The sequence below is a fragment of the Enhydra lutris genome, unplaced genomic scaffold, assembly GCF_002288905.1.
Source record: "Enhydra lutris kenyoni isolate GAN:26980312 unplaced genomic scaffold, ASM228890v2 scaffoldscaffold69, whole genome shotgun sequence".
NCBI lineage: Eukaryota > Metazoa > Chordata > Mammalia > Carnivora > Mustelidae > Enhydra > Enhydra lutris.
This window is the reverse complement of record NW_019154153.1, coordinates 1,214,401-1,226,736: the sequence shown is the minus strand read 5'-3', so window position 1 is coordinate 1,226,736 and position 12,336 is coordinate 1,214,401. Positions and strand designations below refer to the sequence as shown.

Sequence of the window (12,336 nt, the reverse complement as noted above, 5' to 3'; positions counted from 1 at the left end):
CTTAAAAACAGAAACACAAGAGCAACCATCTGAAAGTGGAGGGTAAAAGCAAAGTCAGGACCTTCTAGAAAGAGTTAACAGCTCAAAATGATCAGGACCAATCAGGAGCTGAGCTCTGATCAGACCAATCAGGAGCTGGAGCCCAAAGCATAGGAGAACCTTCCCAGATACGGGCTCAAGGAACGGAGGTGGATGTGGGATACTCACTAGTGGCCGGTTTCTTCAGCTCCTGCCTCAAAATGAACTCAGCAGTCAGACCCATGAGAACAGCTATTTTGGGTGTTAATAATAACATCCTAAATTATGTGCAGAGCTTTAAATGTAAGAAACATTGTTTCACACCAATGAGCCAGGCTCTCCACACCTATAGACTAGTAGCTGAGTGGGGTCATTTCCCTCCTGAACCTGAGCTTGAGGACTAGCCCTGATACAGAAGAGCTTGAAGATCACCTCTTTGGGGCCTCCTCAGTGAAAACTAAAACTGAGTTTTCCCCTCAAATTCAAGGGTCATTGTCCTTGACCTCCTTTGCTCACAAATGTTTGGGCAGGGACATGCACTGGGACATAAGCAAAGCCTTTCTCCTCCAGCTGGCAATGCTTGGGGTGAGTTAAAATGCAGAAAGTGCAACCCCTCCAAGGTTATCTTAGGACACATAACTCATTTTAGGGAAAAAAAAAAAAAAAACCTACCCCCACAAAATTCAGAAGACCTCCTGTGTAACAAGCGCATGAATTATTTCATCCGTGGCCAGCAATGGTCTTGAGTAGACAATGCCTTCGGGTCATCCCTAGAGAGGAGACCCATCTGTGCAGAGCCCACACTCACAGTGATGTCCCAGAACCTGCCAGGCCTGTGCTTTGTATTTCTTTCACTTGTTTCCTTTTGCCCTCTCCTGCCACGGTGTTGCTCCTGTGTTAGCCAAGACCTAGAGTACCAGGCATCTTCGTTGGAGACTCATTACAGCTTATTTCTATCTGCCTTTCTTTAAAGCCAGCTGAACATACCCAATGCTCTCCCTTTATGGTAAGACCGACCCTCCTGACCACGCTCTTAGCTTCTGTGACCCTCCTCTAACACCCCCACTCTCACCCACCCTGATGCCCGGCATCTCTGGGAACCCAGCCTCACTCCCACTGCATGTAGCCGCCATGTCTGTCCTGCGCCTCGCCTGCCCGGTCATGTGTGAGCTGTGACGTGCTGTTGTGTAATGGTGTTCCTTTCCCTCCCTGAGCTTTCCTCTGGGTGATCGTTCACTGTGATCTTGACCATCTAATGAGCCACCAGGAGAGAAGTGGACCCAAGGGTCTTTTCCTGTTAAACATTCTGAGGACTCCACGGACTAAAGTCTCTAGCTTTAATCCGATGTGGGAAATTTGCAGTGGGTTCCCATGAGCGCCACGGTCAGGGGCTCTGCAGAAAAGAGGAAGGAGAGGGATGACCCAGGCGGGAGACAGAAAGTCAGGCGATGACTTCCATGAACCATCCAGTGTCTGTAAATACTGGCCTCCTGTGTGCTCTGAGTTTAAGGCCACAGTAAAAGGTTGTAAGCTGGAATCTATCACTGAGAGTGTGGCTGAACATCCAGGTATGAATTTTTCTAAATTCCTGAAGTTCGTTCAAATTAGGCTACACAGAAAAACAAACTCAGGGGTTTGATGGGAGCATTCCTGATATAGGACTGTGATCTGCTTTGCCTAAAGTGATAGAAGCTGCCAGGTGTGACCTTGACGTCTCCTTAGAACAGGCTTCTCTAAAAATCTGCCATCACACATTTCAAAACGGAGTCAAGTGTGAGTTTTTAAAAGGACAAGTGAGTGGGTTGATTCCCTGAAAGTCAGCGGACGGGGGCAAGATTGGGTCGGCGAGTGGTGCTTTCTTAACACAGCCCCTCCCAGGCTGGCTGGAAGGCCGCCCAGGAAAAGGCTGAACCTGGGCATCCTACCCTACTTCCCAGAGGCGGCCCCTGGGGTCTCCTGACTCCCTGCATTGTCATTTGGTTTTTTGGAGGACATTTCTGTGTCTCTGTAGAAATGTGTTTATCCTCCTAGAGTGTTAGGAAACTGCAGCTACTAGGGTGGGGGGGAGGAGCGAGTTTACTGGGTGGGGGATTTGAACCCAGCATGGAACTTAAACTGCACGCTTGACTTTTCTTTTTCAACTCTGTGCTGGGGCACCAACTTCTCAAACTCTTGACACTCGCAGCTGAACTTCCCCACTTCAGCTTGTTCTTTCTTCTTTTTTCTCCTTTCCCAAATATGGTGGAACTGACAGCTGAGTTATAAAACCCTGAGCCTTCTCTGCCTACTCCTCTGGGGGAACACAACCTCCTTTTAAGGAAAGAAAATAGAATTTCAAGTAGATACATGGATGATAGAAATGCAGAGATTAAGGGCATCAAAGGCTTCAAAATAGGCAGGCAGGGTAGGGCCCCGGGGTAGGACCAGGGCTACGGCTGGCTGTCCCTCCCGGGCTCCAGAGCAGCCTGTGGAGCAGCCCCCCACCCCAAGCCCACAGGTCACCCTGCCTGAGGGGAACAGACCCCCTCTGCAGATCTGAGGCAGCTCTGGTTTGAAACTCAAAGAGATACTGTGACTCTCCCCCAGTCTGGGGAGTCCAGAGAGTAGGAGAGACCCTTCCGGCATGGATTCTGCACAGCCCTCCCAGGGCAGAACGAGGGTGTGTGGGCAAGGGGCAACCGCCTCTGGAGCTTTCCGCCACCCTTGTGGGTTTCCCGTACGGAGCAAGAATAAGATGGGTGGCCTCAGAAACCACTGGCCATGTCCGTGACAGTCAGCAGGCTACCAGGTTAGAACAAAGGGCCGCTGGGGGCCCTCAGGGGCACTGGCGCTAGTAGGATTTTCAGGGGGGGCAAACAAGGTGTGGACCTTGTCAGGGACGATTGGCCTGAAATGATTCAAAAGAAAGCAGAAAAGCAAGAAGTGGAGGGGCCTGCACAGATCCTCCCTGCCGGTGACCTGGAGACTCCTCTTCCCTTGAGGGTCGTGTGGGACAGGATCAGTAACAGGAAGCCTGAAGGTCCGTTCTCTCCTGGTGCCAAAAGGGCTGGGTGAGCTGCACTAGCTCTGGGGAATGGGCGGAGGGCTCCCAGCACCAGCTTTCTGGCCAGCACGGGCTGGAGGAGGGTTGGGGGAGGTGGTCAGTCCGTGTTGTTCTCAGGTCTGGAGGCAGAAGGTGACAGGACAGTCCTGGCCTGGCACGTGCCTCAGCCCCAGGCCCTCCGGGTCCCACACGTTGAGGAGGGCCCTCGGCCAGCAGACTCCAGCAGCCCTTGCACCGGGTTCCTGCCTCCACTTGGCTTGGCCCGGATCCAGTTCTTCCTCGCCTTCCCCTTGTCCCTGGGCTCCAGGACTACCCTGAGGAGATGATCTGCCCTAAGCAGAATCCTTCTGTCCTCCTACACCTGGACCCGGACTTATCTAGGGCTCGCTTCGAGTGTGCCTCCCACCCCTTCTAGGATCTCCCACAGTCTAGAAAGGGTTGGGGCCTCCCAGAAGCCCCACAACAGAGGGAAGTAACAGGGGAACAGCTTCAGCGTCTGAGGTGAGGCAAGGGCTTGCAAACAGACACTCTCTGCGGGCTAAGCAACACCCCTATCCCCACTGTCCCTGCAGCCATGTGGGAAGAGGTGGCACAACAAGACTTCCGGAGTCCTGAGCTGCCAGAGCACCAGATCCCTGCCGTGGGCACCCCACTCCAGCCCTATTCTCTGTCAGCCCTCCCTGCCCACCAGTGCCATCACCCCTCGGGCTGGGATGGAGGCCACGACCCACTCAGCCACCTTGCTGAGCGCCACATCGCACTCGGGATGCACGTCACCCCGCCAGGCCCACCGTAGGCTGCGGCTGCGATCTCAGCTCGCAGCGGAGGGTGGGTGCACCCAAGGCAGCTCACTCTCGGCCTAGATTTCAAAGCATATGGAAGTTCCTTATGGAGTCTTCGGTAGCTCCACCCAGGGGGTTAAGAATCAGGAGTGAAGGGGAAAAGGGGAGAACTGATAAACGGGGTCATAGGCTCAGGGGCCTGGGCACAGCTTGGCTCTGCCGAGGTTGTCAGGCCTGGGTTGTCTACATGGAAGAGGGGGGCAGCTGGCCTCCCCATCCATGGCCCAGGGCAGAGAAGCTAGTGCAGCTAACCTTGCCCTGCCCTGCCCGGCCTCCTCCCCAACCAAGGGCTGTGCTGCTCAGAGCAGGGCCCACCTCGTTCTTGCCCGCCCCTCTCTGTTGCTGTGTTAACTACCACCTCCTATTGCCAATGGATTCCAGAACGCAGAGGAGAACTCCCGCATCTCCATCACCTTCTTCCGCCTCTTCCGGGTCATGCGCCTGGTCAAGCTGCTGAGCCGAGGGGAGGGCATCCGGACCTTGCTGTGGACCTTCATCAAGTCCTTCCAGGTAACCACCTCCGCCCTCAGTGGGCTGCAAGAAGAGCATCCTTGGCTCCCAGAGTGGGTGCTGCACCAGGGGTTGCACCCAGCTCCCCTGGGGCTCCCTGAACAGGAAGCAGTGCCACTGAGTCGAGGGCCAGCCTTACCTCGATACTCAGCAGCTGTGTGACCGCAGCCTCCCTCTATGCCCTTGCTTTCCTCCTGTCTATAATGAGGCCCCAGGACTCCATCTGTATTTTTCAAAAGCATGCTCCTGGAGGCCCAGATTTCCCCAAAAACTGGGGTAAAGGAGAGGCTAAAGTGGTTCTGCTTTCTTCTCTCATCCGTGCATTTTTCCGCAAGAATTTACTGCACAAAGAGGTTTTGTGGTGGAAAAAATTTGAAAAACATGGGCCCAGATGATCTGATAACCTCTGGGGCCCTCCCACTTTCAGCATTTTTAGGATCCAGCTGTCACCTTCCTCCCAATAGGCATTTCTGTAATGTCTGCTGTCCACACCTGTTTGTAGTCTCAGCCAAACTCTCTAGGACCCTGGTGTCACTCCATTCAAGGAGACATGGTCCCCTCCCAGGGGCCCAGGGTTGCCTAACTATAGGATCAATTCTCTTTTCTCAGCCATTATTTTCCATCTGTGAAAACAGAATAATGATCGCCCCTGGCCATCTCTGAAGAGTGTTATGTAAGTTTGAAGTTAAAGAGAAGCAGACTCCGTGAGGTCACTTGAGTTCCTTGAAGATGAGTGGCGTAGGGACCCCTGCATGAACATCCACGCTCTTCCCTAGCCCGACGCTGAAAGCAGCTTCTCCTTGCCCACGGAAGCACCACTCTCCGGCTTCCCGACACTGAAGGATTCCTTCCACGTGCCCCACTCTAGCCAATCTGAGCCCAGTTACAGGCACAGAGGAGGTCCCTGATCCAAATATGCCCAGAACTGAAGGTGCAGCCAGAGGCAGTGCTCTGCGGCGGTGCCTGCCTTGCTTTGGAATCCTCTCCCAAAGGCACAAACACCATTCCAGGCAGCCTCCTGCCCTGGGACTCATCGGCCCAGGCCCTTGACTGGCCCAGCCTGGTTGCACTCCTCATAGGCAGCCCTCTGCCCACCAGGCCTTCCTGAGGAGCTGCAGCTGCCCTCCCTGCTAGCCCAGTCCCACCCCACCTACTCCGGTAGATGCCATAGCCGGTTCCCCAGTCCCTGGGAATCTGAGGATTCTAGGGAGAGCAGTACTGGGGGCTGACCCTATCCGTGGAATCCCATGACCATGATGACTATAGAGGCCGCCAACGTACTTCCTTCCCCCCCGCCACACACATACATACTTCCTAGGAAAAGGCGACAGACCTTGGTAACTGTGAGGAGGGGCTTGAACGTGGAGCCCAGCTCCAACCTAATGGAAGCCCCATCCGTGTGAGCTCGCAGTGCCATCTAGTGGCGACTGGACGCCTGGCAAGGCATTTCCTAGCCTTGAACGTGTGGCCCCCCAGATTCCAGAATAGGCCCTGAGCCCCAGAAGGCCTCTCCCCAGGAGAAGCGGCAGGGACTCTAGAAAATTAAGTTGTCTGAGCTGCCAGGCAGATCATACATGGAGTGAATAAAATATATGGGACCCGAATACGTGGGAGGCATCGCACTCAGCCTTTTGTAAGCCTTCTATTGTTTAAACACCACAGAACCCCTGAGAGGTCATTACTCTTCTCACTTTTTAGAAAAGGAAACTGAGGCTCCGAGAGGTTAAGTCATATGGCCAAGCTTTCATGATGAGAAAGTGACAGAAATCAGATTTGAGTCCATGATCTTTCTTCTACTTAAGTTCTCCTTAGTAATTATTTTTCTTATGACTAGAGGGATATCATCGAGCTACGTAAAGGAAGGGTGTAACCTGCCTCCACCCCACACCTCCCCAGGAAACCCTGGGGTGTATCCTTCACGGCTTTCTCCCTACTCAACAAAGCCCTGTCTAGTCAGAGGACATTTGTTCATGCTTGATTGTTTTTACTAAAGCGGTATCCTACTATATGTATCTGTTACTCTGCAGCCTGCTTATCTCCGTGCACCACACTGCTTCTCAGGTGATTGAAACCAAGGGAAAATGAGAGGTCAGTGCCATGGTTCAGGCCTTCTCCTGGTGCCCAGATCTTCTGTGGGGGCTCTTGGAAGTGGCCCCCCAAAGCCAGGTCACAACACCCCCTGGGAAGGGATCTAGTCAGCCATCTCCCACCAGCCTCACATTGTCTCCTGTGCTTCCTTCCAGGCCCTGCCCTATGTGGCTCTTCTAATAGTGATGCTGTTCTTCATCTACGCGGTGATCGGGATGCAGGTAGGACAGCCGGCCCACTGCTCCTCGGCCTCTACTTCTCTTCCCGCCTCCCAGGCCCATGTTCCTAGACATCTCCCTCTTGCTCCTGACGCTCCCTCCCTCTGCTTCCACTTCTGAGGCCAAGAAAGTCAGAAGAATTAGAAAGTCCCTTCAAATGGCATCCTGCATTTGGCAGGGTGAATGGCCATGCGCTGCCCTCACTTCTCTCCCCTTTGCCCTGGGCCTGGTCTCTGCTCTCTGTAGGGAAAACCACTCCCGGACTGACACCGAGGGCCTCAGGAGAGACAGGTCCTTCCAGAAAACAACACGGAGGGTGTATCAAACAGCACCCCTCCCCTTGCCCAGGTCTGACAGCCTGAGAACTATCCCCCACCCCAGCACCATTCTGGAGGAGCTAATGACAGAGAGGGGTGGAGGAGAAAGGGAAAGAAAGAAGGAGGAGGGAGAGGGAGGGAGGGAGGAGGGAAGGCGGGAGTCAGGCTGGCAAGCTCTCCCCATCAAACACGCAGCAGTTTCAAGGGCCTCCCCTCACAGGTGCCCACTGCACGTTCCCCTACCTCCAAGCCTGCGGCATTCTCCAGCCAGCCTCTCCTGGGGGGACCCGAGAGCGCCAGAGCCCAGCACTCACACCAGCCAGGACTTTTCCTTAGTGGCTCCTGAAGGAAGATTCCCCTGCTTATTCTTTGCAGAAAGACCCCGGGATCCTAGGCCAGAATCTTAGATAAGAAGAGCCACCCTGCCACCTCACCAAGAGCAACAGCTTCTAAGATAGGCATAGCTCTAACAGGCCACAAAAAATAAGGGGACCACTAATTTCAGGGATAGATTAAGCTTGCCCACATCCCAGATTGCGCCAAAATCCAAGAACTGAATTTGGAAGAGTAGACATCTGGGCTGAAATGGCAATGAAAAGGAGGCCAGAGGCTTGAGTTCTGAGGACCTAATGGTGACTGTAATTGGTAACAGTGCTGTGTACTTGGAAGTGGCTGCCAGTAGATCTTAGGCATTCTCACCACACACACACACACACACACACACACACACACACACACACACACACAGCTACTATGTTAACTGTGGGAGGTGATGGATGTGTTAATTACCTTGGTCTTGGTAATGATTCTACAAGCATTGTACATCAAATCACCACCACACCGTACACTTTAAATATATACAATTATGTTTGTTAATTATTCCTCAATAAAGTCTTTTAAAGAGAAAAAATATATATTCTCAAGAATCTGTAGCCAAAAAGGACACCTGAGAGCACTCTGTCCCCACACAGAAGCACGGGGCTGGTGGCAGTGTTCACCTGCTCTCAGCCCAGCTCCCCGTGGCCCGGCAGGACCTCTCTTGAGGACCCTTGGGTATTTTTATTCTTACACCTGTCCAGTGTGGTGGATGGAGATCAGAGGCTGGATGAGGCAGCAGGTTCCTGCCCCCGTGAGGCCCTGCCGGGTCACATCAGGGGACTCAGTTCAGCTATTGGACTGGCCTGACCCCCAGTCAGCCAAGACCTCTGAAGAGACCACTGAACAATGAGTGGGAACTAGTACGCTGTCTGCCCACACTTCGCTGAATCTACCTTCTCTCTCCCTGCTTAGGTGTTTGGGAAAATTGCCCTGAATGACACCACAGAGATCAATCGGAACAACAACTTCCAGACCTTCCCCCAAGCTGTGCTGCTTCTCTTCAGGTGAGTCTCTGAGGACAGATGCTTACAAACACCTCCATGACACAGCCCTGAGGTCTGGACGTAGAATGCAAGGGAACCTTTCCAGGGGAGCGGGCAAGGAGGGAAAGGATGCTGGATCTCCCTCCCTGCACTAGAAAGCTGGCATTTCCGTGCTATTTGTAATACTTCCCACTGAGCAGCACACTGGTCACTGACAAACCTGCCAGTAACCACACCAAAATGCTAGAGGATCACAAGTCAAACACTGACAACACCCTCGTCTGGAAGCCAAACAGCTCAAAGCCAAGTCTGTGACACATTCGCTTTGGGTAAGACACCTAACTTCTCTGAGTCTCGGTTCCCTTGCAAACAAGTACAGCTGCCAATGTCAATGCCATGTGCTCTACTGGTTATTATGTCCTCGTGAACCTAGTGTCCTCCTCATTAAGCCAGCCATGAGCCTTCACCCTTCCCAGAAGGCCACAGCCTCAGGCCTAGCTGGGGTCAAGAGTGTTTCTCAGCCTGCTTCTGACTGAGTGAGTCCATGTCGCAGCCTGCTTCTTCCTCCTCTGACTCCTAATGACCCCCTTGCTCTGTCCCCTTGGTCCTTCTCACTCTCCTGTTCCTCACAGGCTGGGCTGCTAGAGGAGACTATCTAGACCATCTAGACCAGGGCTGGTAGCTGAGAACTATTTACCCCATCCCTGGACCAGATGATTTCTAAAATCCATTCCAGCTTATATACTCTACATGTTATGGCACTGGGAGAGGCACTGAACTCCCCGCCATTCCCTGGGGTCCCTCTCCAGAAGATCCAGAGATCCACTCTCTCAGAGAGCCCTACCTTCACTGAGTTCTACAGAATCCTTTCCCCACACTCAAGCCCAAGTATCATTATTACTCAAAATGTATTAAATCGAAATGACAACACTTTAAATATCAGTGAGACATTACCACCTCCCTCAGATGGTGGACTTTGAGAACACAAAGGCCACTGTAAACCACAATCTAACAACAACACTTAAGCCTGTGCCATATTTAAATACCAGAGCTGGACACAAATATAAGACTGAGCACATGGCTCCCTCTCCCCTCCTTTCCTAAATTTCTTAATGACAGAAGGTATTTCTTAAAAGAATAAACCCACAACAGTACTAAGAAGGAAGGTTTAAAAAAAAAAAAAAACACCATGGAAGAGCGCTATGAATGAACGAGGAATTTCTAAATGGAAGGAACCAGAGGGATTCAATTGACAAAGGAACGAGATCTGAGGAGAACCTATCCCCAAGAATGTGTGGTCTATGGAAGAAGTGAGAGCAGTTCCAGGATTGGCAGGTAAAAGGCCTGGGAGAGACCTGGGGCCATGATGAGACTGGCTCCTCAAAGGACCTGTGTTTGGAGAGCAGTTGCTTATGCTCACAAGCTGAAAGGAGCAGCACTTGACATCACGTCCCCGGGCCTTGGGGTCTGAGAAGTAGAGCAGGTCCCCCCAAGGAACCCCTACCCTCAAAGAGAGGCTACCTCCCCACCTCCCCTGGTGGCACATGTTCTGTTTCTTTCATGGTCCCCAGAGAGGCTCTGGAATGAGAACTTGATCTACAGAGATGTGAACTGGGTCCTCAGTCACAAAGAACAGTCAATAATAAACCCAAAGTATTTGGGGGGAAACGAATACCAATAAAGATCAATAATCCTCAGTTAGCAGATGAATGAGCACAAGAGGAGGAAAAAGAACATATAAAGCCATAAGATTTGAAAATAAATATAATTCATATCTTTAGAGAGCCTGCAGAGCATATTACATCTGTTGAATTAAAAAGCAGGAGGCAGAGAAGTCAATATTAAGTCATTATTAAGAAGAACAAATTAGAGAGACAACTCAGGAAAACATCCTTGTTGAAATATTCATAAAATGGGCACAGCTAAAGAATGAAATAATGAGCTGAGGGATCAAATCTAGGGTTCTCTCAGTATACAGCCAAAAGGACAAAAAGATTAAAAATATAAATAAAATATATATAAATATACATTTATTTATATATATAAGGACAAAAGACAAAAAGATTGAAAATATAGATAAAATACATATAAAAATATAAATCAAAATTAATATAAATCAAAGTTATAATAAAATTTAATATTTATCATTCTAATACAAGTTCAGGTAAAAACAACAGAATAAATGGAAAGAATGAAATCAAGGGATGATCAAAGAAAATTTCAAATAAAGATATGAGCCTTTAGGTTGAAATGGCTTACTAAGTGCCAAATAGGTTTGTCAAAAAGTCCCTTCATCAGACACAGTATGAAGAAGTTTTAGAATACCAAGAATAAAGAAAATATCCTAGAAGCATCCCAGAGAAAAAAGTGAGTTATTTTCAAAAAATACCAATTTTCATTAAACTTCTCATTAACAAAAGTACATAATAGAAGACAAATAATGTATGCAATATTATGAAGAAAATATATATATGTATTTTTTTATTTGACATAGAGAGAGAGAGAGCCCAAGTAGGGAGAGCAGCAGGCAGAGGGAGAGAGGGAGAAACAGACTCCCCGCTGAGCAAGAAGCCCAATGTGGGACTTGATCCCAGGACCCTGGGATCATGACCTGAGCCAAAGACAGCCGCTTAATTGACTAAGCCACCCAGGCACCCTAAGAAAATATATTTTGAATGGAGATGCCTGTAATACAGGCTAATTAGCATTCAAGTAACAAAGCAAAATTGATTCCAAAAGTATAAGAACTCAGAAAGTTTACTCCCTTACATAAACCTCTGAAACAACTATGCAAGGATGCCCTTCTACAGAATGAAAAATTAATCTAAGATATTGAATGAAGAGAGTAATGATATTAGTAAAGTAACCATAAAGTTTATAGCTATGAGTTATGAGCAAAGAAATCATAAAGCTCATATTAAATCTAAATAATTGTTAAGGGAGGTATTATTTATTAAATAATTATTGCTAATTTTTAAGTGTAATAGTTATTTTGTGGTTATGTAAAACATATTGTTTTATTTTCAGAATGCATATTGAAGTATTTAGGGTTGATACAATGATATTACATGAGGTGTGGGATTTGCTTTAAGATATCCCATCATGGAGATAAAAGATACAGAACGGGGAATATAGTCAGTGGTACTGTGATACTGTTATATGGTGAAAGATTGTGGCTACAGTCATGGTGAGCTATGGAATCACTATGTTGTACCCCTGAAACTAATGTAACATTGTGTATCAATTCTCAGTTTTTTAAAAAAAGATTTATTTATTCATTTATTCATTTTAGAGAGAAAGGGAAAGAGAGTGTGTGCATGTACAGGGGGAGGGGCAGAGGGAGAAGGGGAGAAGCAGGTTCCCCACTGAGGAGGGAGCCCCATGCTGGGCCCACACTAAGCTCTGGCTCAGTCTCCATCCTGAGATCATGACCTGAGCTAAAATCAAAAGTCGGATGCTTAACAAACTGAGTCACCCAGGCGCCCCTCCTCTTTCAGTATTTTTAAAAGGTGAGAATGCAAAAGAATAAAATAAGATAATAAAATAAAATACTCCAACCAAAAAGGGTAAAGGGGGTTGTTGGGGAAGTAGATGAAACACACACAGCAAAATATTGATGATTGTTAAGATTGGGTGATGGGTACATGGGGTTTCTTTGTATTTTCTACTTTTGTATATCGTTGAAAACTTTTGTAATAAATTTTTTAATAAAAAATAATAACTGTTAAGGTAAAATGTCCAAAACCTTAACAGCAATTTGGAAGTGAAATCCTATGTTATCTCAACAAGGTAGGAAAAATGAGAAACATGGAAGTGTGCTGACATTCTTCTCTTGTTTATGGAAAAGAAACAGATATTGCTCAATCTATACACAGCCAGTGGAAAGTGTATAAATAGGTATGTTAAATATTTGAAGGTAAACCATTAGAGAAACAGAAA

At 48.9% G+C, this 12,336-nt stretch overlaps 1 protein-coding gene across 17 annotated transcripts in view; it reads left to right on the top strand.

Moving 5' to 3' along the window:
- The window catches only part of LOC111159674 (calcium voltage-gated channel subunit alpha1 C), a 621,933-nt gene that overhangs the window by 564,071 nt on the left and 45,526 nt on the right, over positions 1-12,336 (top strand). For 13 of the 17 annotated variants that reach the window (XM_022522246.1, XM_022522241.1, XM_022522235.1 and 10 more), the window contains 4 exons: positions 992-1,024; positions 4,285-4,413; positions 6,657-6,722; positions 8,327-8,418. In XM_022522246.1, the coding sequence (XP_022377954.1) occupies positions 992-1,024; positions 4,285-4,413; positions 6,657-6,722; positions 8,327-8,418 (320 nt within the window). The remainder of the gene's footprint in view (positions 1-991; positions 1,025-4,284; positions 4,414-6,656; positions 6,723-8,326; positions 8,419-12,336) is intronic. The other 4 variants (XM_022522244.1, XM_022522239.1, XM_022522237.1 and 1 more) reach the window with 1 other exon arrangement.